This window comes from Haliotis cracherodii, unplaced genomic scaffold (genome assembly GCF_022045235.1).
Source record: "Haliotis cracherodii isolate W230 unplaced genomic scaffold, xgHalCrac1.p SCAF_2, whole genome shotgun sequence".
In the NCBI taxonomy this organism is placed as follows: Eukaryota; Metazoa; Mollusca; class Gastropoda; order Lepetellida; family Haliotidae; genus Haliotis; species Haliotis cracherodii.
In genome coordinates, this window is record NW_027266275.1 from 80818560 (window position 1) to 80844763 (window position 26204).

Here is a 26204-nt window from a genome sequence, read left to right on the forward strand (position 1 = left end):
GAAGTGATCGTAACATAGACTTACGACAGTTGTAGCACTAAGGTTGTTTTGTACAACAGCACCCTGGGAACTACTTTTGATACATTGCTATGTCCTGTATCAGGTCATGGTCATCCTAAAGCATCCTCTTAACCTGAGAAAAGTTAGTTTACTGCCTTACTCGAGGATTCCCTGCACTGAAACTTGCAACATGTCTTCCAAAGTGCAGGGCAGGGCAGGGCAGGGCAGGGCAGAGAAAGGAAAAGGTTGTGAGTGACCTAATCGTAAGGTCAAGGTCAAGTGTAGGTCATTTGAAAAGTATGTTTCTCTAATGCCATTTTCTGCGGATATTGTGATATTATAAATTTCTTAGGCATGTCTAGGGTCAGGGTCCTAGCCTGGAAACTATGTTCGTTTATGACCTAAATCCGTAGGGCAATGGAATTTAGTATGTCATTCGTAGGCTGTGGCTCAGATGGGGACAAGGCTTTGAGAGACCTAGTAGGAGGGTAATTGTGATGTCAGTGTCACTGTGATGTATGTTTACCATTTCCACAAAAATATTTTTTCTGCTATTTTAGTCTTATGCTGCTTTATGTGTTTACTCAAATTTGAGGTCTTTCGCCACCACCACTATTGGTAATCTCATCCAGGCGCTTATGACAGATGGTAGAGACTTCATACCTGGTATACCACATTTATACCCATGGGGAATGTTTCTGACTTGTGATAGGATATTCTTGAAGGCCAAGGTCACTTAGTATGAACTCAGCATCTAAGGAACATGTGTACAAGATAAGCAGGCTATTTATGAATTGAATTTGATGAAACTTGATTTACGTGACCTCTAAGGCAGGGTCTCGATTGTATCAAATTATGTAACATAGTTTCAGATTACTTCATGAAAAATCAAAGGTTTTGTAGTCATAAGATGAATTCAAAGTTACTACCGTAACTCAACACCTATCATATATACGTGTCATTTTTGTGTCATATATCAGGGTTGCTTTAAAGGTCATTCATTAATGCATGAAATTACTTTTTGTTTGTAACGCAACCATGTTGCAACAAATAATGTTATTGCATATGATTGGATGATGTTGAAGGTCAAGGTCACTCATTGTGAAGTAGATGCAAGAGGAAGATTTTGTGCACAGTATCTTGAGCATTTATTATTAGAATTTGATGGAACTTTATGTACATGATCTCTAGGCAGTTCATGGCTGAGACTGAATGTCAAGGTCATTGCTTTTAATTTTGTTAAGGTGGCTGTTTCAAATTCGTACTACATAGGGCAGTGGATATGTGGTTTCAGAAACCAAAAGTGCTGTTTTTAAACATGGAGTGCTTATAACCTTGGTACTAAGGTAGCTAATGGGCACTGGACTTTCTGCTTCCAAGTTTACCTAAATATGCAAATATGTATGACTATTTCCTGATCTCTGATACTACTTAGCATGCTCAGCAGTGAGGATATGATACTCAACATGTGTCAGGGATAGTGACCTATTTCATGACATTTGAATAGTGTGTGTATTGTATGCAATCCTAATACTTATTTCCAAGTTTAGCGAAAATATACTACTCAAATGAAGTCAAAGAACACCCTGCAGATTCTTTCATATTACTGTAGTTAAGCTGTCAAAGAAATCCATGCCTCTGTGGTCTAGTAGTAGAGCTTCTGCCCCGTAGCGGAATTTCGGGGGTTCGATCCCGGCCACGTCATACCAATATTGTTAAAAGATGGTACTTCTTGTATCCTGCGTGACGCTCGGCATTAAGGGGCTAAAACAAGGCCTGTTCGGCTCGGAGTCAGTATACTGTGTCTGAGTGGGGTATTCATGTTAAACTGCGGCATGGTATCTCAGTGGGCTAGCACTATAAAATCGGCATCAGTCCGGACTATTACATGCAGACACCCACGCACACGCACACGCACACACACACATGCATTCACGTTGCTGTATAAGTGCAATAATCTTGAACAAGATGTTAAACCACATTTCACCTCACCCAACTGTGAAATAAAACCAGATTCTTTCATATTACTGTAGTTGATCTGTCATGCCATGAGAGACTAACTATATCAATGTGAAAAAATCAGGATGAGTAGTATGTGTTTTGCAGTTGTGTTGAGATACCACTGTAACAGTACAGTATTTCTGTGTTGAGATGCCACTGTAACAGTACAGTATTTCTGTGTTGAGATACCACTGTAACAGTACAGTATTTCTGTGTTGAGATGCCACTGTAACAGTACAGTATTTCTGTGTTGAGATACCACTGTAACAGTACAGTATTTCTGTGTTGAGATGCCACTGTAACAGTACAGTATTTCTGTGTTGAGATACCACTGTAACAGTACAGTATTTCTGTGTTGAGATACCACTGTAACAGTACAGTATTTCTGTGTTGAGATACCACTGTAACAGTACAGTATTTCTGTGTTGAGATGCCACTGTAACAGTACAGTATTTCTGTGTTGAGATACCACTGTAACAGTACAGTATTTCTGTGTTGAGATACCACTGTAACAGTACAGTATTTCTGTGTTGAGATACCACTGTAACAGTACAGTATTTCTGTGTTGAGATACCACTGTAACAGTACAGTATTTCTGTGTTGAGATACCACTGTAACAGTACAGTATTTCTGTGTTGAGATACCACTGTAACAGTACAGTATTTCTGTGTTGAGATACCACTGTAACAGTACAGTATTTCTGTGTTGAGATGCCACTGTAACAGTACAGTATTTCTGTGTTGAGATGCCACTGTAACAGTACAGTATTTCTGTGTTGTGTCTGCAGTCATCTGTCCAGTGGATGGTCAGAAGTTGTCCATCATGGTGTCCAACATTGCGGTGTCGGAGCAGATCGGGGAGATGTACATACATTGTAAATATGGCTGCAAGCTGGGTGAGGACGACCAGACGTACATTGTGGACCCCACCAGGTGCCCCATCACCGTCAAGATCAACACAAGAAGGTGAGATCACAGCACATGGCGTACATTGTGTTCATTGTCTAATAGCCATTGGCTGAAACACTATGAAAGTGTAGTTTGGGTCTCATAACCTGAACCGATAACTTTCAGTACATTTGCCCCAAATTAATTACATCACAATCAGAGAAGAATCACTGCTTGGGCAATGTATGCTGCCAGATAGGTAGTCCTTCTAGGGTATTCTGGCTTACGTCTAGCTATCACTGTACTTTGAAGTGGAAGTCTATTACGGGTCATCAATATCTTATGCTTGTCTCAATAAGGATTTGTGGAACAATTTATTCTTGGTATGGGTCATGCAAGAATAGGATACTACCTGGGGAGACCCTCTCCTATCTGCGACTCCATCGATGCCTCTCACTGTACAGAGTTCTGCTGATTTGGCTGGGTTGGTCCATGGGCACTATACCCATACTGTGTATTCTGCTTACGTAGTACACGTAGTGTGACCTTCAGCTTACGTAGCACACGTAGTGTGACCTTCGGCTTACGTAGTACACGTAGTGTGACCTTCAGCTTACGTAGTACACGTAGTGTGACCTTCAGCTTACGTAGTACACGTAGTGTGACCTTCAGCTTACGTAGTACACGTAGAGTGACCTTCAGCTTACGTAGTACACATAGTGTGACCTTCAGCTTACGTAGTACACGTAGTGTGACCTTCAGCTTACGTAGTACACGTAGTGTGACCTTCAGCTTACGTAGTACACGTAGTGTGACCATCAGCTTACGTAGTACACGTAGTGTGACCTTCAGCTTTTGGCACATACGTAAAGTCTTGCTCCAAAGAATAACACCTCAACTGTGGCAAGAAGTTTGAATCCCATTTTCAATGTGGATACAACAGCAGCCTCTCAAAAATAATAATATATTGACTCAGCCACTTTTGTTCAAAATGTAATAAATGAGATACAGGCATATGTTTCATTAGTGGTGGGACTTAAATGTATATCCCGATGTCTTGTCCGTTAGAACATTGCCCTTAAATTCTCTCATGAAGTGTATTTTCGGCTGTATGAATCGCAGTCTGGGTTCAAATCCCGGATGGGACTCAACCCCAAAAGTCTTAGAATCTGTACTTTACTAAGAAAGTGTTATCCCAAATATAGCATGACCACTTTCTAAAAGGCATTATGTGTTTTGACAATATTCCAGCAATATCACGGCGGGGGACACCAGTAATGGGCTTCACACATTGTTCCCATGTCGGGAATCAAACCTGGGTCTTCGGTGTGACAAGCGAACGCTTGAACCACTAGGCTACCCGACCGCCCAAAAAATTGGAGTAGTATGTTTTCAACATGGGTACAATGTGTGAAGCCCTTGGCTGGTGTCCCCTGCCATGATATTGCTGAACTATTGATAAAACCACTCACTCACACAATCTTGCAGCACAACACTTGTTATCTCTGTCAAGGATGTTAGACGCAAAAAGAATATTAAAGAATATCTTTAAAATGGGTAGAAAATTATATTGACAGTGTTCTATTATAAAAACTAAACCTACCTGAGGTTTTTCAGTAAGCACTTAAATCTGTCAATTATGGCATCAAAACCTCCAATGTCTTTGCTTTTATAAAGAGATTAATTCAATAAATCTCCCAAGCCAGTGGTTTACTTTTTCAATACGTGTTCACCGAGCTGTTAAACCAGCTGGAAGTTTTGAAGTGAGTTTTTGAAGGGTTGCACGTGAAACTTGTCATGGAAGATGATCATAAATCTGGTAGAATGTGTGAAATGAGCATACAGAGCCAAGCCAGGCTTGAGAATCAATTTGCCCACTCACACGTCCCCCTCATCACTGCTATTAGGTCTTTATCACCCGACACCACCACCGCAGACTATTAACGACCTGCCCTCCATGTCGGCGTGACCCCAGCTAGTGCCGTCCCAAGGTGGAGATAGTTAATAGCCTATTGTAGTTACTGCTTGTTTATGCACACCTATTGCACAGTGGTCGAGAAAAAAAATGTTTTTACATGTTGTCTTCAATTTTGGCTGTTTATATATAGATGGGAAAAATGAGGTGACTAGTTTTCTAAAAAACAAATTTCAGTAATCATTTAAGATTTGTGAAATGTATAGGAGTGTATGCTGCAATCTGATTGGTTGAAATGTTGTTTAGGATGTCAACAGTATGTGGTTCACTGTGCATCTCTAACTGTTGTGTATCATGAGTCCTGGGGGGGGCCTTGGACACGCCAGAAACCTATGATTGTGGGTTCGAATCCCGGTTCGCCCTGATGATGTTTCTAGGTTTGTTAGCACCATACCCGTCCTCGTGGGTTTCACCGAAGTGGTAAACGTCTGAGACCTGCCTCCCATGAGTCCTTGGTCAATGTGGAGTCAATCTAGGACCAAACTAAAGCAACACATGCAGGAATCAATCTAAGGGTGAAATTGTCATAAATGGGGAGTTGTGTATTAACCTAAACCTGGATTACTTTCCATTTTCCAACTGGTCACATATTGCCTAGGGCATAAATGAATGAAACTAGCGTTGCAATACCTTGACATCACTGCATATGTGGAGTGTTGCTGCACGTTAGCACTTGACGGAAATAAGTGTCACTCACCTCATTATCCATTTCCTAAAACATGTTGACACAAATGTAGAGAAAATATGATGTTTCTTGATAGAAAACCTTTTAGAAGGCATAATATGGTCCTTGATGATTTTATCCTTGTACTCCGACTGTTGAAATGAATGAATGTACGAGGAGTAGCTGAATAGATCTGAGTCTTACTATAAAGGTTGTATGGTACACCCTTAGAGCTTGCATGCATTTAAGGCTGCATTTGAACCAACCTGGCAGCATATCTGCAGGCATCAAAATGACCAGATATTGTCTGTGGATGAAAATGAAAACAATTGGCCACTGCGCTGTCATCAATTATCTCCAACTGAGCCTCCAACAGCCAACAGCCAACAGCCATTCATGGTGACATGATGTCAAGAGGGAAAGAGAGAGCCTCCAAGATGATCCAGCACCAAGGAAAATGTTGATAAATTACATGATATGCTTATGGAGGATCAGGTACTCACCACCTGCCACCCATCCAGTACAGTAGGCATCTCTTATAGAGAGTTGCCACATTCTGATAAATGAACATGGCATGACAAAGGATTCAGCATGCTGGCTTCTAGGGCAGGCTGTCCATACAGATCATAGATATCAGTAATCGTTTACAAAATATCGATCAATTACCTATAACGGAGAAGTATCTTTGAGAAAATACACAAAAGAAATTTCTAAAGAAATCCAGATATTTCACTCCACTGGTGAGTGTTGGCACATTTATTCAGGGATTACTTTGTGGACATTTGAGACAGCATGACTGTCCCCTGTGGTAGTTCTTGTTGGGGATCCTGGTCTCTCAGCGACTCATGCCTGCAGTAAAAGGCCACTATGCTTGTCATAAGAGGTGACTAACGGGATCGGGTGGTCAGACTCGCTGACTTTGTTGATGCATGTCACAATATCCCACTTGCGTGGATCGATGCTCATGATATCAATTGCTGGATTGTCTGGTCCAGACTCGATTATTTACAGACCGTCATCATATAGCTGGAATATTGCGGTGTTGAACAACAAAGAAAGAATGGTTAAACAACAAACAAATAAACAAACAAATCATGTAGCCTATACTTGTAATGAGGTAACTTAATGCATGTGGTGATCAGGTTTTGTGATCTGGTTGTTTCAGGGTCTTTGTACTGCTTTGTGTGATGTTCCTCATTATATCAGTCACTGGTTGGCAAGTCCAGATTCTCTCAGTTACAGGCCACCATCGTATTACGAATTGCAGCTGCAAACACAGACAGAAGCTAAGGTGGTTCAGTATTTGTGTGCTGAGATTTGGAACTGGTTTCAGTTGGTGTGTCAAAACTAATGAAAATGCAGTTTGAGTATCATGCTATTATGTAATAATAAAAAATATGAAGCTATCAGTATAAACGAGTTGTTATCAGCACTAGGCAGTATGAAGCCAGGTAAAGCACCAGGTCTCTCAGGTATATCAGTCGAGTTCTTTCAGAACGCTCCACCGGTTTGTCTCAACATGCTGTTGGATTTATTTAATCTAGTTTTGTCTACTGGTATATTCCCCAATCAGTGGTCCTTTGGTATTCTTCTTCCAATCTTTAAGAAAGGTAGTTCACGTGACCCCCAAAACTATAGGCCTATAACACTCCTAGACGTAGCTGGTAAGATTTTTGCAAAAATTGTCTGTAACAGGTTGAATAACTGGGCGTTTCAGGAAAGTTGTATCGTTGGAGAACGATCTGACTTCAGATAGGGTTTTCAGACCACGGATCACATCTTTGTTGTTGAGACATTGATCAGTAAATATCTTTCCTACAAAAAAGGTCGACTATACTGTGCATTCATCGATCTAAAGGGGCATTTGAGTCTGTGTATAGAAATGGTTTATTTTTCAAACTATGGAAGGGTGGTATCAAGGACGAGTATTTAGAGTTCTTAAAAATATGTATAAATCTGTCAAATCTTGTGTTTAATTAGATTGTGGTCTTACAGATTTCTTTGATTGTATCTCAGGTGTTAGACAGGGATGTCAGCTGTCTCCATTTTGATTCTCATTTTTTATTAATGACATTGTCGAGGAGTTGGAGTGTGGCGCTCATGGTGTTACCTGACATACTCTAGAACTGTTCATCTTGTTGTTCGCTGATGACATTATTTTAATGGACGTGTCAGTTGTTGGTCTTCAAAAGCGCCTTGATAAACTATCTATATATTGTGATAAATGGAAACTTACTATTAATAATGATAAAAGTAAAGTTGTCATTTTTAGAAATGGTGGAAAACTTAGAAATCAGGAAAAATTTAAGATAGGAAATGATGATGTCACCACAGTATGGAATTATAAGTATCTCGGTGTCCAGTTATCCTCTTCTGGCTCGTGAAGTTTAACTCAGAAGACATTAGCCCAGCAAGCTTGGAAGGTGATTCAAATCCTCCAGTCTAGACTAGGTAAATTCTCATATCTGCCACCAGATGTCAGTTTCAAAATTTTTGATGTAAAAGTGTTACCAATTTTGACATATGCATCGGAAGTTTGGGGATTCCATGCATCACATGACATTGAAAATGTGCACAGTAAATTCTGTAAATTGACTTTGGGTTTGAGTAGAAACACACCAAATAGCTTTGTAAAATCTGTCTTGATGAGAAACTCCGTCAAAGTGTCACATTATTTAAAAATTATCAAATTTTGTCTTCGACTATTGATACAAGATAATAATTTGATTTTGAAAAAAACGTATAGTTTTCAATATAAAAGGGCAGAGAATGGCAACGCTTGCTGGGCACTCAAGGTTAAATCATTGCTGTTTTCTTACGGATTTGCAGAGGTATGGCTTCAACAGGGTGTTAGTAGATCTGACTTATTCTTATATCAGTTTAGGCAAAGGAGTGTAGACATTGAAAATCAAGTGTTGCACAGTAATTGTGAATCTTGTTCTAAGATTGAATTGTTCTCTGCAGTAAGGGATAAATTTTCATATAATAACTGGATTCGATTAATTGATGTAACATTATTTCGAATAAATATCTTGAATTTTCTTGGATCCAATCATCGTCTTATGGTTGAAACAGGCAGATACCATAATATACCAAGACATGAACATTTCTGTCCCCTCTTTGTTGTAAGTGCTATCGAAGATGAGTTCCCCTTTTGTATGGTGTGTCCGTTCTATCTTGATCTGCGGTCTAATCTCATACCCAATTATTATCACAAGTTTCCAAGTTGTGAGAAAATGTCCTTATTATTCAGCTCGACTAATCAAAGTATTTGCAACAATTTAGCAAAATATGTATTTCTTGCTGGTAAGAAGCGTAATTCCATTTTCAAGGGAATACCTGTGTCATATAATTAACTCCAATAGTAACAGTTTGAACACTGCATTGTAAATCTTATAATTCAGCGCTCTGTCATATTTGTATGCCATCATACTCTACACGTGTATAATGGGCCGGTGGCCTCATTACCTGAATAAAAGCATCAATCAAACAAAAAATTACACTGTTGTTATGAAAACTGATGTTCACATATGTTCACAACAAAAGCAGCTTTTTGTGTCTGCAATTTTGTCAATTAATGTGTCCGTTTCACTCCTTTGTCTTTATTCCTACGCAGAATTTCTGTGCTTAGCATATATGTAGAAACACTTTCATTATGCCTCGAGTGACTTTCAAGACATCGTCGCTGTTCCTCACTGATGTAAGATTAATAACAAGAGACAAGTATGGAAGATCAGTTTCGGAAATGGCGGACAGTGATACCAGAAGTTGTGGCCGGACTTCCTACCCTAGGACAGTCTGGATCAATATTATAATATACCTAAACATTGTTATTGGGAAGAACATGTGGAAAATTACAGCATCAATGTAGTTAAGTCTTTCAGTGTTTGCCAACAGAAGGACCTCTTCACCCCAGCTGATGTAGAGAACCCAGGGGCATTAATCTGTTTGTTTCTCCATTAGCAGAGAATCTATTACCAATTTCCAGTTGAAGATCAAATTTCAAAATTGAATTTGATGCTTTCGATTGATGATAATGTCTCTGGATGTTGTGTAAACTGATAACGGACTTTCGGAAATAGGAACACGAATTGCGTTGTTTCCTGTTCGAGCTGTGTGTCACCCACGGCAGGATGTGCTGGTCAATGGAGGCGGGTCATAGCGGGTGATTTTAAGCTGCGGTAGTAATGGTGGTTTTACGCCAGTTATTGATCAGTGCCGTTCCTTTCATTGACGGGGGAATGGGACGCTGCATGTATTCATCCGGTGACTCCACAACAACACCACATTTACTTGTGTGTAATGATGAATGTAACTATTTGTGGATCGTTATTGTCAATATCCGGATAGTTACGGCACGGATAAGGAGCTATATTGATGATAGCAGATTTGGATGATACGCTGAGCTAGCAATTGTTTTGATAGGTTCATAAAACAGTCATCACCTTGGATGGAAACTTTCAATACATCTCTTTTCATACATCAGTGCATGTTGTATGCTGTAGTCGGCCATAATCCAAACTATAACACAGCGAGTGTACAGAATCCAGATCGGAAAACCTGGGGTTTTAGGGATTTATATAGACCTGCCCAGAGCTGATATTTGGAGCCAAATCTGGAGCAGATGTTGGTAAAAAAATTCCACATTGGAATAAAGAATTTCCCTCTTCATGTTAATAAAGTTATTACTGATGATTGTGGAGGCGACATGGACTTGTAACAGGACCAGAACAGAAGATGTTCAGTGTTGTATTATTGAATTACATGTAATTAAATACCTTTTAAAAATCACAACTTTGAACAAAATAATGAATATTTTCTCTATTTGCCTGCCAAGGGCACTGAGTTTGAAATCCTTGATAAATCTCTGTGTCAATGGATGTTGATCCACACAGTCAGGCCATGCTGGAACACAGTCGACTGTGTTGCTTTAACCACCCACTTCTTTTTTGGTTTCTTTCTTTGTTTAACGCCGCACTCAGCAATATTCCAGCTGTATGACGACTGTCTGTACATAATCGAGTTTGGACCAGACAATCCAGCAATTGATATCATGAGCATGGATCCACGCAATTGGGATATTATGACATGTTTCACCCAAGTCAGCGAGCCAGACCACCCGATCCCATTAATCGCCACTTACGACAAGCATAGTCACCTTTTCCTGCAAGCATGGGTTGCTGAAGACTATTCTATCCCCCACTTGTAGTCAGCTGCTGTGGGCACTGGGGACCTGCCCTAGGCTCACAGTTCCTCATATGTTAAGGTATTCAAAGTAACATCTTGAACATTCAGAACATTCTTAAATTTGTGATCGTCCATAGATTTTTCAAAGCAGGCAACAATTTGATTGATATTCATGTGTTTGACATGTTGAAAAAACATTAAAATATTTCAAAACTGGCACACAAAATAACATATTTTTTTTAAAAATTACTGAGACAAAAAGAACAGATGTTGTCCAAGATAATAAAGTGTAGTTTGTCATACAGACCCTGAAACAAATATATGCAATACAACCCTCAGCAAGTGTATAATAGTTGGCAAGTCTAGAATTCTGCAGTTTGAAATTGAAGAGAGTCTCTGGGCCCCTTTTCCTGTCTGAGGCTATTGGAACATGTACACGTATTGCAGTATTATCCCAGCACTGTCTGGGGCTATTGGAACATGTACACGTATAGCAGTATTATCCCAGCACTGTCTGGGCCTATTGGAACATGTGCACGTATTGCAGTATTATCCCAGCCCTGTTGGGCTATTGTAACATGTACACCTATTGCAGTATTATCCCAGCACTGTCTGGGGCTACTGGAGTACTGCTCTTATAGCTAGGATAATCCCACCAGTCCATCTTCCCACTTGTTATACAGACATCTCGGTGTCGGAGTGCTCACAGCGTTGTGTGGCAGACAGCTGGTGCAGGCAACAATGATTGTCTCCTTACATTGATTTAAGCCGCCACAATGTGTTCCTCCAGCGAGGATAACAAGTCAGAAATGCTTCCAGGCAATGTCCACCCAGTAGTAAATTGTGACTGTTTGATGGGGAGATCTAACACAGGATTATGCCATGGTTACCTAAAAATTTAATTTGATGTATTTTAGGCTCAATAGTGGTGGTGTCATGATTTGAAAAGAGGCTCGATCAAAAATAAATAGACAGTTAATGATGGATTGTTTCCCACATAACACCCTCTTACCCTCAACCTCACCACACCAAACCCCTCACCACGCCCAACCCCTCACCACACCCAACCCCTCAACCTCACCACACCCAACCCTTCAACCTCACCACACCCAACCCCTCAACCTCAACACACCCAACCCCTCAACCTCACACCACACCCAACCCCTCAACCTCACCACACCCAACCCCTCAACCTCAACACACCCAACCCCACAACCTCACACCACACCCAACCCCTCAACCTCAACACACCCAACCCCTCACCACACCCAACCCAGCAACCTCACCACACCCCACCCTCAACCTCACCACATCCAACCCCTCAACCTCACCTTCAACCCCTTCACTTCTTCACATCCAGCCCCACCCAACCCCTTCACCTCTTCACATCAGCCCCACCAACCCCTTCACCTTTTCACATCAAGCCCCACCAACCCCTTCACCTCTTCACATCCAGCCCCACCAACCCCTTCACCTCTTCACATCCAGCCCCACCAACCCCTTCACCTCTTCACATCAAGCCCCACCAACCCCTTCACCTCTTCACATCCAGCCCCACCAACCCCTTCACCTCTTCACAACCACCCCCACCAACCCCTTCACCTCTTCACATCCAGCCCCACCAACCCCTTCACCTCTTCACATCCAGCCCCACCAACCCCTTCACCTCTTCACATCCAGCCCCACCAACCCCTTCACCTCTTCACATCCAGCCCCACCAAACCCCTTCACCTCTTCACATCCAACCCCACCAAACCCCTTCACCTCTTCACATCCAGCCCCACCAAACCCCTTCACCTCTTCACACCCAGCCCCATCCAACCCCTCAACCCAACTGCTTCACCACATTATGGCCAAACTAGGTGTCTGTGATGTTTTAGGTCTGTTAGGACCTTGCAACCTGATAAACTAGGTCTCTGTTATCACATCTGTGTCTGATATACCAAGTCTCTGTTATAACCTAGGTGTCTGATATACTAGGTCTCTGTTATAACCTAGGTGTCTTAAAGACCAAGTCTCTGTTATAACCTAGGTGTCTGATATACCAAGTCTCTGTTATAACCTCGGTGTCTGATATACTAGGTCTCTGTTATAACCTAGGTGTCTTAAAGACCAAGTCTCTGTTATAACCTAGGTGTCTGATATACCAAGTCTCTGTTATAACCTAGGTGTCTGATATACTAAGTCTCTGTTATAACCTAGGTGTCTGATATACTAGGTCTCTGTTATAACCTAGGTGTCTTAAAGACCAAGTCTCTGTTATAACCTAGGTGTCTGATATACCAAGTCTCTGTTATAACCTCGGTGTCTGATATACTAAGTCTCTGTTATAACCTAGGTGTCTGATATACCAAGTCTCTGTTATAACCTAGGTGTCTTAAAGACCAAGTCTCTGTTATAACCTAGGTGTCTGATATACCAAGTCTCTGTTATAACCTAGGTGTCTGATATACCAAGTCTCTGTTATAACCTAGGTGTCTCATATACTAAGTCTCTGTTATAACCTAGGTGTCTGATATACTAGGTCTCTGTTATAACCTAGGTGTCTGATATACTAAGTCTCTGTTATAACCTAGGTGTCTGATATACCAAGTCTCTGTTATAACATAGGTGTCTGATATACCAAGTCTCTGTTATAACCTAGGTGTCTGATATACTAAGTCTCTGTTATAACCTAGGTGTCTGATATACTAGGTCTCTGTTATAACCTCAGTGTCTGATATACCAAGTCTCTGTTATAACCTTGGTGTCTGATATACCAAGTCTCTGTGATGTACTAAGTCGCTGTGATATACTAGGTCTCTGTTGTAACCTAAGTGTCTGATATACCAAGTCTCTGTTATAACCTAGGTGTCTGATATACTAGGTCTCTGTTATAACCTAGGTGTCTGATATACCAAGTCTCTGTTATAACCTAGGTGTCTGATATACCAAGTCTCTGTTATAACCTAGGTGTCTGATAAACTAGGTCTCTGTTATAACCTAAGTGTGTGATATACTAGGTCTCTGTTATAACCTAAGTGTCTGATATACCAGGTCTCTGTGATGTACTAAGTCGCTGTGATATACTAGGTCTCTGTTACAGATAATTGATGAGTAAGGGGGAAATTGATACTGAGGGTGTAATAAATTGTGTGCTTGAGAAAATCTCTTTCTCACCATAACAGAAATAATGGATACTTTAGGATTGTCATCAACTTTGATCTTTTGAGAAAATGTGTGATGAAGATTCAGGGACTAGTTAGTCACACAAGGACCTCATTCATCAATCTGTTTGTCATCCCAGAACAGCCTTCAGTTTGCTGACACAACCAGATGCACAGGTTGACAAATGCCTATGAAACAGGACTTGTTAAGTGTTTCTTGATAAAGCAAACTGATCACTGGGCGAGAGGTAAATTAAGAATTACTGCATTGTGAAGGTCAGAAATCTGATCCACAAGAGCTGATGGAGACTCGTGATATAAAAATATGTGTTTGGACAGGTGATTTGCAAAATATTGTTGACAGACATGATCAAGCTCCAGTTCACTTTGTCCCCAGGGCCTGCATTCTTGAGTAAGTTTTTTATCTGCTTCTTTCCAATAAAATCACCATCTATTGGCTAGTTACTGCTAAGCTGGAGTGCAATTGGTACGCAAAGTAGTAAATGTCGGATAAGTGCGAGACATTTGCTGGTTAATTTCTGGTAGAAAGTAATGGAAGCATGGGGCATAACAATGTAAGCATACTACGCTGAGTACATGTATATAGATACATCGATCCCCCCTTCAATCCTACTGGAAGCACTCACTCAATCTCAGGCATCCACATCAATGGCCGATGGCAATATGTCAAAAGCAAGTTAAGATACCAATTGTTGGTATCGATTCCATGCTGTTTCCTCAGTTATCCAATAGTATAACAATCAAAAGAATTCTTCCTATCATCATCATCATCATCATCATCAGGGGGCGGTCGGTTAGCCTAGTAGTTAAAGCATTTGCTTGTCACCATCAAGCTGCAGTGCTTAACATTATGATCATGGCAGAAGCCTGTTGAAGGCCTGGGTTCTATTCCCCACATGGGTAGAATGTGTCAAGACCGTCCTTGTTGTGCCCGCCGTGATAGTGCTGGAATATTGCTCACATAGTCACTGATCACTCAATATGGTCCTACAGCTTGAACAATCCCTGATATTTATGCAAGCAAAGATTCTGTTCATTTGAGTATGTGAGCTTATATAATTACTGTTTGAGATAAATGCTCTGAATTTTCTCAAAGAAAGAATTTCCTGGAATGAAGAGGCTGCCAAACAAATCCTGTTTCCAAGGTCAAGTTTAAAGTTTAATATCAATTACCTACCGGTACCAAATATTTTACCTTTTTAATTCTGTCCCACAGATAGAAAAGCTTATACTCAGCTGCGAGCTTGTGAGTTGTTTAATTTAAGCAGATCAAATAGAATGCTTGTGGTGTTTAATACAGGAGTCCCTGATGGTGTTGAATCAATAGTAAGTGGAGAGCTGGCAGTGGCGGAGTGTGAGACTGGGGCCCGTGTTAGCACCTGACCTTAACATGGCCATTTCATAGATTGTAATTGATTAACACACATTCCATGTCAGTTAACGGACATGCAACAGCAAAGTGAAATTTAAGAGGGAATAAAAATATTTGGAGTTGTGTTTCAGCATATTGAGGGATATTGGCTCTTAGCAATGAATGTTTGGGTTGTGAAATGCTATGAAATATTTGAAAAGTGATTTCGGTATTGCCTCATGTGGAATCTTGATCACGTTTTTCAGTCAGATAAATTGTCTTTCCTTTGCTTTTGTTTTGATCTTACTTTCAAAGTGGTTGCCTTCAAAATTCATTATCGACACAGTGGTGTTGAGTGTAATAGGGTGTCATTCATTGTGCAGAGTTGCATCCCTCAGGCATGCCAGGATCCACTGTTGTTTGGTGGGAATTCCAGATCCATGCTGATTATGATCTTTTCTGCACCTTACCTGTGCATCATGTCTGTCCACCATACCTGTGTGTCATACCTGTGCATCATACCTGCACACAAGACCTGTGCACCATGCCTGTGCATCATACCTGTGCAACATACCTGTGCACATACCTGTCCACATACCTGTCCATCATACCTGTGCATCATACCCTTGCACTATACCTGAGCACCATACCTGTGCATCATACCTGTGCACCATACCTGTGATCATACCAGGGATCCATACCTGGGAACATACCTGTGCACCATACCTGGGATCATACCTGAGCACCATACCTGAGCACCATACCTGTGCACCATACCTGTGCACCATACCTGGGATCATACCTGTGCACCATACCTGGGATCATACCTGTGCACCATACCTGTGATCATACCTGTGCTCCATACCTGTGCATCATACCTGTGCACATACCTGTGTCATTTTGTGCTTTATTCCTACATTGAACTGACGCAATGCTATAACTGACTGATGTTCAAAGCAGCTTAAACCAAACTCATTCACTCATTATTCATTTTAATCAATAGTCAGTTCACTGGTGTGCTCATAGATTTCTGGTTTAAAGTAAGTTCAATATGTACCAATGTACTTAGTTTCTCGTCAGAATTATGTGGATAAAACAAATATAAATTGGTTCTCTAATAGTCTAGCTTCCGGCACTGTCCCAGCCTGCGAATGGTAAATGTATTCTGTTCCTTTGAGACCATTAAGGTAATATGAAATACAATTCGACAAGTCCTGCTAACACCGAGGAAGAATGAAATGCTGGGCTCTCAGTTTGAGTTAAATATCCACTTGTCAAAGGTCATGGTTATCCTATCATGAAAAGATTCTGGGCAATCACGATCACACACCTGCGGCGACTTGGAATTTGAGTTACCATAGAAACAAGGAAACAGTTGTGAAATGAATGGTCAGACTGTTTGAATATAAAATGTACTGTTGTTATGAAACATGTGCTTGAGGGGAAGTGCGTTCTTCGTCAGGACCACTATGGGAAATCATATTGCCATAAATAATCTGCTAGGTTGTTCATTCTATATAATCTCTCTCTGGTTGAATGTTTCCAAGCCTTGTCACAGTCAGAAATACTGGTACATGGAAGTACCAGTGATGGAGTAAGATGTTCCACAAAGTGATGTTAACATTACGCCTGTCCTGGGCCCTATTCCACAAAGTGATGTTAGCATTATGCCTGTCCAGAGCCCAGTTCCACAAAGTGATGTTAACATTACGCCTGTCATGGGCCCTATTCCAAAAAGAGATGTTAACATTACGCCTGTCCTGGGCCCTGTTCCACAAAGTGATGTTAGCATTATGCCTGTCCTGGGGCCCTGTTCAACAAAGTGATGTTAGCATTACGCCTGTCCTGGGCCCTGTTCAACAAAGTGATGTTAGCATTATGCCTGTCCTGGACCCAGTTCCACAAAGTGATGTTAGCATTATGCTTGTCCAGGGCCCTGTTCCAAAAAGTGATGTTAGCATTATGCCTGTCCAGGGCCCTGTTCCACAAAGTGATGTTAGCATTACGCCTGTCCTGGGCCCTGTTCAACAAAGTAATGTTAACATTACGTCTGTCCTGGGCCCTGTTCCACAAAGTGATGCTAGACATACGCCTGTCCTGGTCCCTATTCCACAAAGTGATGTTAGCATTACGCCTGTCATGGGCCCTATTCCAAAAAGAGATGTTAACATTACGCCTGTCCTGGGCCCTATTCCACAAAGTGATGTTAGCATTATGCCTGTCCTGGGCCCTATTCCACAAAGTGATGTTAGCATTATGCCTGTCCGGGGCCTTGTTCCACAAAGTGATGTTAGCATTATGCCTGTCCTGGGCCCTATTCCACAAAGTGATGTTAGCATTATGCCTCACCGGGGCCCTGTTCCACAAAGTGATGTTAGCATTACGCCTGTCCTGGGCCCTGTTTCACAAAGTGATGTTAGCATTACGCCTGTCCTGGGCCCTATTCCAAAAAGAGATGTTAACATTACGCCTGTCCTGGGCCCTATTCCAAAAAGTGATGTTAGCATTACGCCTGTCCTGGGCCCTATTCCACAAAGTGATGTTAGCATTATGCCTGTCCGGAGCCCAGTTCCACAAAGTGATGTTAACATTACGCCTGTCCTGGGCCCAGTTCCACAAAGTGATGTTAGCATTAAGCCTGTCCTGGGCCCTATTCCACAAAGTGATGTTAGCATTACGCCTGTCCTGGGCCCAGTTCCCCAAAGTGATGTTAGCATTAAGCCTGTCCTGGGCCCTATTCCACAAAGTGATGTTAGCATTACGCCTGTACTGGGCCCAGTTCCCCAAAGTGATGTTAGCATTAAGCCTGTCCTGGGCCCTATTCCACAAAGGGCTAACTTCCTTGTTGACTTATATTATTAGCCAGATGTCAACTCTGTAGTCATTTATTTGGCGACTTGTGAAAATAAACATAAATTTCCAACCCCCTGTTGTAAGCATATGTTAACGTAGAGGAGTTCGACCTTCTTAGCGCTAAGATTGATCTGTATATCATGCACAAGGAATGGACAGCAGATGGGGAAAAAGCAAAATAGCTGCATTATTCAACTGCCTCAACTTGAGGTGATGATTCAGTGAAATAGAATCACTTTAGCTCATTGTGCTGAAGGTTAATGGAAATACTGCTGGCTCACAGCCTTCCCTGTGTGTTGTCTGGGCCTGCACCAGTAGGTGTTGTCTGGGTCTGCACCAGTAGATGTTGTCTGGGTCTGCACCAGTAGGTGTTGTTTGGGCCTGCACCAGGAGGTGTTGTCTGGGCCTGCACCACTAGATGTTGTCTGTGCAAGCACCAGTAGGTGTTGTTTGGGCCTGCACCAGTAGGTGTTGTTTGGGCCTGCACCAGGAGGTGTTGTCGGGGCCTGCACCAGTAGGTGTTGTCGGGGCCTGCACCAGTAGGTGTTGTTTGGGCCTGCACCAGTAGGTGTTGTCGGGGCCTGCACCAGGAGGTGTTGTCTGGGCCTGCACCAGTAGGTGTTGTTTGGGCCTGCACCAGGAGGTGTTGTCGGGGCCTGCACCAGTAGGTGTTGTTTGGGCCTGCACCAGTAGGTGTTGTCGGGGCCTGCACCAGTAGGTGTTGTCTGGACCTGCACCAGGAGGTGTTGTCTGGGCGTGCACCAGTAGATGTTGTCTGGGCCTGCACCAGTAGGTGTTGTCTGGGCCTGCACCAGGAGGTGTTGGCGACATGATGCTTTCTCTGTTGTACACAAAAACATCTAGAGATGCAGCAGGCTCCCTTGCAGTGCAGCATGGAGTCTGTCTGCTCGTAAAGTTGTGTTGAAACATCTCCCCAGCTGAAGTATTGTATAACATGAATGCTTGGAATTCTCTTTTTTCCCATCACACCATACTTGTTAACGTCTTAAGAGATGACAATGTAACACATATTGCAATGTGAACTGTTGCCTTGTAAAACTCAATGCTTGTGCCATGTTGTGTAATGGAGTCAGCTGTAGCGCAATGTCTGCCATTATCACCATTGCATTAGTACAGATGGCTCTGTGGTTGATGCATTCATCAGTGCAGAGTTATGGCCCTTAGTCATGTGAGGATCCACTGGTATGGGATTTGAAACCTAATTTCACTCCTAGTAAAGTGCTGATTCTCGGTTTATCAGCACCGTACTCCTGGGTTTCAGCCAACCATCATCTACAACCTGCCTCTTACCCTCCAACATAAGGCAGTGGGGTAGCCTAGTGGTTAAAGCTCTTGATCATCACAACCAAGTTTGGGTATAATGTCTGAAGCCCATTTGTGTTCCCTGACATGATATTGCTGCAATATTTGTAAAGGCAGGATAAAACTAGTCACTCCCACAGAAGGCTGATACTCCATGGAGAACCTGAAATGTTTGCAAAGGGACTTTATATGCAATTCAGTCATTCATAGTTCTGTGGCATTCTTCCACTTTATTTGGCTATGATGTGCATTTGTATGCAGATTATGTATTTTATTGCTGGCAACTTGAATATCTATGCAAGGAATAACCCCCACTGAAACAATATACATTTGCTGGTAATTTACAACAGTACTTGTGGGGACTCGGATTAGAATAGGTGCCCAGCACTGTATTACTTGTTGTAAGAGGTGAGGCAATTGGGTTAGAATAGGTGCCCAGCACTGTATTACTTGGTGTAAGAGGTGAGGGAATCGGGTTAGAATAGGTGCCCAGCACTGTATTACTTGTTGTAAGAGGTGAGGGAATCGGGTTAGAATAGGTGCCCAGCACTGTGTAACTTGTTGTAAGAGGTGAGGCAATCGGGTTAGAATAGGTGCCCAGCACTGTGTAACTTGTTGTAAGAGGTGAGGGAATCGGTTAGAATAGGTGCCCAGCACTGTATTACTTGGTGTAAGAGGTGAAGGAATCGGTTAGAATAGGTGCCCAGCACTGTATTACTTGTTGTAAGAGGTGAGGGAATCGGGTTAGAATAGGTGCCCAGCACTGTATTACTTGTTGTAAGAGGTGAGGGAATTGGGTTAGAATAGGTGCCCAGCACTGTATTACTTGTTGTAAGAGGTGAGGGACTCGGGTTAGAATAGGTGCCCAGCACTGTATTACTTGTTGTAAGAGGTGAGGGACTCGGGTTAGAATAGGTGCCCAGCACTGTATTACTTGTTGTAAGAGGTGAGGGACTCGGGTTAGAATAGGTGCCCAGCACTGTATTACTTGGTGTAAGAGGTGAGGGACTCGGGTTAGAATAGGTGCCCAGCACTGTATTACTTGTTGTAAGAGGTGAGGGACTCGGGTTAGAATAGGTGCCCAGCACTGTATTACTTGGTGTAAGAGGTGAGGGAATCAGGTTAGAATAGGTGCCCAGCACTGTATTACTTGTTGTAAGAGGTGAGGGAATCAGGTTAGAATAGGTGCCCAGCACTGTATTACTTGTTGTAAGAGGTGAGGGACTCGGGTTAGAATAGGTGCCCAGCACTGTATTACTTGGTGTAAGAGGTGAAGGAATCGGTTAGAATAGGTGCCCAGCACTGTATTACTTGTTGTAAGAGGTGAGGGACTCGGGTTAGAATAGGTGCCCAGCACTGTATTACTTGTTGTAAGAGGTGAGGGAATCAGGTTAGAATAGGTGCCCAGCACTGTATTACTTGTTGTAAGAGGTGAGGGAATCAGGTTAGAATAGGTGCCCAGCACTGTATTACTTGTTGTAAGAGGTGAGGGAATCAGGTTAGAATAGGTGCCCAGCACTGTATTACTTGTTGTAAGAGGTGAGGGACTCGGGTTAGAATAGGTGCCCAGCACTGTATTACTTGTTGTAAGAGGTGAGGGAATCAGGTTAGAATAGGTGCCCAGCACTGTATTACTTGTTGTAAGAGGTGAGGGAATCAGGTTAGAATAGGTGCCCAGCACTGTATTACTTGTTGTAAGAGGTGAGGGAATCAGGTTAGAATAGGTGCCCAGCACTGTATTACTTGTTGTAAGAGGTGAGGGAATCAGGTTAGAATAGGTGCCCAGCACTGTATTACTTGTTGTAAGAGGTGAGGGAATCAGGTTAGAATAGGTGCCCAGCACTGTATTACTTGGTGTAAGAGGTGAGGGAATCGGGTTAGAATAGGTGCCCAGCACTGTATTACTTGTTGTAAGAGGTGAGGGACTCGGGTTAGAATAGGTGCCCAGCACTGTATTACTTGTTGTAAGAGGTGAGGGAATCAGGTTAGAATAGGTGCCCAGCACTGTATTACTTGTTGTAAGAGGTGAGGGAATCAGGTTAGAATAGGTGCCCAGCACTGTATTACTTGGTGTAAGAGGTGAGGGAATCAGGTTAGAATAGGTGCCCAGCACTGTATTACTTGGTGTAAGAGGTGAAGGAATCGGTTAGAATAGGTGCCCAGCACTGTATTACTTGTTGTAAGAGGTGAGGGACTCGGGTTAGAATAGGTGCCCAGCACTGTATTACTTGTTGTAAGAGGTGAGGGAATCAGGTTAGAATAGGTGCCCAGCACTGTATTACTTGTTGTAAGAGGTGAGGGAATCAGGTTAGAATAGGTGCCCAGCACTGTATTACTTGTTGTAAGAGGTGAGGGACTCGGGTTAGAATAGGTGCCCAGCACTGTATTACTTGTTGTAAGAGGTGAGGGAATCAGGTTAGAATAGGTGCCCAGCACTGTATTACTTGGTGTAAGAGGTGAGGGAATCAGGTTAGAATAGGTGCCCAGCACTGTATTACTTGGTGTAAGAGGTGAAGGAATCGGTTAGAATAGGTGCCCAGCACTGTATTACTTGTTGTAAGAGGTGAGGGACTCGGGTTAGAATAGGTGCCCAGCACTGTATTACTTGGTGTAAGAGGTGAAGGAATCGGTTAGAATAGGTGCCCAGCACTGTATTACTTGTTGTAAGAGGTGAGGGACTCGGGTTAGAATAGGTGCCCAGCACTGTATTACTTGTTGTAAGAGGTGAGGGAATCAGGTTAGAATAGGTGCCCAGCACTGTATTACTTGGTGTAAGAGGTGAGGGAATCAGGTTAGAATAGGTGCCCAGCACTGTATTACTTGTTGTAAGAGGTGAGGGAATCAGGTTAGAATAGGTGCCCAGCACTGTATTACTTGTTGTAAGAGGTGAGGGACTCGGGTTAGAATAGGTGCCCAGCACTGTATTACTTGTTGTAAGAGGTGAGGGAATCAGGTTAGAATAGGTGCCCAGCACTGTATTACTTGTTGTAAGAGGTGAGGGAATCAGGTTAGAATAGGTGCCCAGCACTGTATTACTTGTTGTAAGAGGTGAGGGACTCGGGTTAGAATAGGTGCCCAGCACTGTATTACTTGTTGTAAGAGGTGAGGGACTCGGGTTAGAATAGGTGCCCAGCACTGTATTACTTGTTGTAAGAGGTGAGGGACTCGGGTTAGAATAGGTGCCCAGCACTGTATTACTTGGTGTAAGAGGTGAGGGACTCGGGTTAGAATAGGTGCCCAGCACTGTATTACTTGTTGTAAGAGGTGAGGGAATCGGGTTAGAATAGGTGCCCAGCACTGTATTACTTGTTGTAAGAGGTGAGGGACTCGGGTTAGAATAGGCGCCCAGCACTGTATTACTTGTTGTAAGAGGTGAGGGAATCAGGTTAGAATAGGTGCCCAGCACTGTATTACTTGTTGTAAGAGGTGAGGGAATCGGGTTAGAATAGGTGCCCAGCACTGTATTACTTGTTGTAAGAGGTGAGGGAATCAGGTTAGAATAGGTGCCCAGCACTGTATTACTTGGTGTAAGAGGTGAGGGAATCAGGTTAGAATAGGTGCCCAGCACTGTATTACTTGGTGTAAGAGGTGAGGGAATCAGGTTAGAATAGGTGCCCAGCACTGTATTACTTGGTGTAAGAGGTGAAGGAATCGGTTAGAATAGGTGCCCAGCACTGTATTACTTGTTGTAAGAGGTGAGGGACTCGGGTTAGAATAGGTGCCCAGCACTGTATTACTTGGTGTAAGAGGTGAAGGAATCGGTTAGAATAGGTGCCCAGCACTGTATTACTTGTTGTAAGAGGTGAGGGACTCGGGTTAGAATAGGTGCCCAGCACTGTATTACTTGTTGTAAGAGGTGAGGGAATCAGGTTAGAATAGGTGCCCAGCACTGTATTACTTGGTGTAAGAGGTGAGGGAATCAGGTTAGAATAGGTGCCCAGCACTGTATTACTTGTTGTAAGAGGTGAGGGAATCAGGTTAGAATAGGTGCCCAGCACTGTATTACTTGTTGTAAGAGGTGAGGGACTCGGGTTAGAATAGGTGCCCAGCACTGTATTACTTGTTGTAAGAGGTGAGGGAATCAGGTTAGAATAGGTGCCCAGCACTGTATTACTTGTTGTAAGAGGTGAGGGAATCAGGTTAGAATAGGTGCCCAGCACTGTATTACTTGTTGTAAGAGGTGAGGGACTCGGGTTAGAATAGGTGCCCAGCACTGTATTACTTGTTGTAAGAGGTGAGGGACTCGGGTTAGAATAGGTGCCCAGCACTGTATTACTTGTTGTAAGAGGTGAGGGACTCGGTTAGAATAGGTGCCCAGCACTGTATTACTTGGTGTAAGAGGTGAGGGACTCGGTTAGAATAGGTGCCCAGCACTGTATTACTTGTTGTAAGAGGTGAGGGACTCGGGTTAGAATAGGTGCCCAGCACTGTATTACTTGTTGTAAGAGGTGAGGGACTCGGTTAGAATAGGTGCCCAGCACTGTATTACTTGGTGTAAGAGGTGAGGGACTCGGTTAGAATAGGTGCCCAGCACTGTATTACTTGTTGTAAGAGGTGAGGGACTCGGGTTAGAATAGGTGCCCAGCACTGTATTACTTGTTGTAAGAGGTGAGGGAATCGGGTTAGAATAGGTGCCCAGCACTGTATTACTTGTTGTAAGAGGTGAGGGACTCGGTTAGAATAGGTGCCCAGCACTGTATTACTTGTTGTAAGAGGTGAGGGACTCGGGTTAGAATAGGTGCCCAGCACTGTATTACTTGGTGTAAGAGGTGAGGGAATCAGGTTAGAATAGGTGCCCAGCACTGTATTACTTGTTGTAAGAGGTGAGGGACTCGGTTAGAATAGGTGCCCAGCACTGTATTACTTGGTGTAAGAGGTGAGGGACTCGGGTTAGAATAGGTGCCCAGCACTGTATTACTTGTTGTAAGAGGTGAGGGAATCGGGTTAGAATAGGTGCCCAGCACTGTATTACTTGTTGTAAGAGGTGAGGGACTCGGGTTAGAATAGGTGCCCAGCACTGTATTACTTGTTGTAAGAGGTGAGGGAATCGGGTTAGAATAGGTGCCCAGCACTGTATTACTTGGTGTAAGAGGTGAGGGACTCGGGTTAGAATAGGTGCCCAGCACTGTATTACTTGTTGTAAGAGGTGAGGGAATCAGGTTAGAATAGGTGCCCAGCACTGTATTACTTGGTGTAAGAGGTGAGGGAATCAGGTTAGAATAGGTGCCCAGCACTGTATTACTTGTTGTAAGAGGTGAGGGAATCAGGTTAGAATAGGTGCCCAGCACTGTATTACTTGTTGTAAGAGGTGAGGGAATCAGGTTAGAATAGGTGCCCAGCACTGTATTACTTGTTGTAAGAGGTGAGGGAATCAGGTTAGAATAGGTGCCCAGCACTGTATTACTTGTTGTAAGAGGTGAGGGAATCAGGTTAGAATAGGTGCCCAGCACTGTATTACTTGTTGTAAGAGGTGAGGGAATCAGGTTAGAATAGGTGCCCAGCACTGTATTACTTGTTGTAAGAGGTGAGGGACTCGGGTTAGAATAGGTGCCCAGCACTGTATTACTTGTTGTAAGAGGTGAGGGAATCAGGTTAGAATAGGTGCCCAGCACTGTATTACTTGGTGTAAGAGGTGAGGGACTCGGTTAGAATAGGTGCCCAGCACTGTATTACTTGGTGTAAGAGGTGAGGGACTCGGGTTAGAATAGGTGCCCAGCACTGTATTACTTGGTGTAAGAGGTGAGGGACTCGGTTAGAATAGGTGCCCAGCACTGTATTACTTGGTGTAAGAGGTGAGGGAATCAGGTTAGAATAGGTGCCCAGCACTGTATTACTTGTTGTAAGAGGTGAGGGACTCGGGTTAGAATAGGTGCCCAGCACTGTATTACTTGTTGTAAGAGGGGAGGGAATCAGGTTAGAATCCTTCTGTACTTGATAGTCTCATAGGCCCAAAACTTGCAAGTGATGGAACATGTCTGATCATATTTTTAATTCATATTTCTAAGTTTTCAGTAATGTGAAAATGCAGTTAGCCATAAAAATGCCCTTATCACATAACAAAATATATTTCCAGCTGACATGACGTCGAGGGTTTGCTAATGGGAGTGATGCACACACATGTCACATTGCGTTAACAACATAGCACTACTGCAGCAAGGAAGATCAAGTTTCATTGGTAACGCTTTAGCACCATTGATACTCGGGCATTGAACAGTTTACAGAGGTTATATTTGGGATAACACTTTCTCAGTAAAGTACAGATTGTTGTACTTTTGGGGGTTGAGTCCCATCCGGGATTCGAACCTACACTGCCAGAGTGAGGCAACTAATCGCCAGCACGCAGAGTCAGTGATCTAACCCACTCAGCAATGTAGTTTGTGTATCCCTCTGACAAGTATTCTAGACTACCAGTTGTTGGACTTTCATTTTGTGGAAGCCTTGTTGGCTGAGTGGGTTAGATCACTGACTTTGTGTGCTGACGATTAGGTGCCTCACTCTGGTAGTGTGGGTTCAATCCCGGATGGGACTCAACCTCAAAAGTGGTCTGGAACCCATGACCGTCCAAATCTGGACAAACAAAAGGGGTTTAGAGGGACATGGTTCCAACTTGCTAGGACCTCTGCAATCTGTGCCAAAGCACTTTGACACCCTTGGGCATCATTCTGCACACTACCATATGGGCTATTGTGAACTGAGCTTACTGGATAGAAATCTTATCCGATTCAGGCTTTAGACTAGTGTCAATAACTGACTCACTAAGTTCTCCTTCTTACCCAAAGGACATAAGAACATAAAA

At 42.9% G+C, this 26204-nt stretch overlaps 1 protein-coding gene across 1 annotated transcript in view; it reads left to right on the forward strand.

The window, feature by feature from the left end:
* Positions 1-26204, forward strand: part of LOC139468575 (E3 ubiquitin-protein ligase TRAF7-like) — a 174922-nt gene that overhangs the window by 21881 nt on the left and 126837 nt on the right. Inside the window, exon 7 of the mRNA XM_071250637.1 lies at positions 2789-2966. Within this exon, the coding sequence (XP_071106738.1) occupies positions 2789-2966 (178 nt within the window). The remainder of the gene's footprint in view (positions 1-2788; positions 2967-26204) is intronic.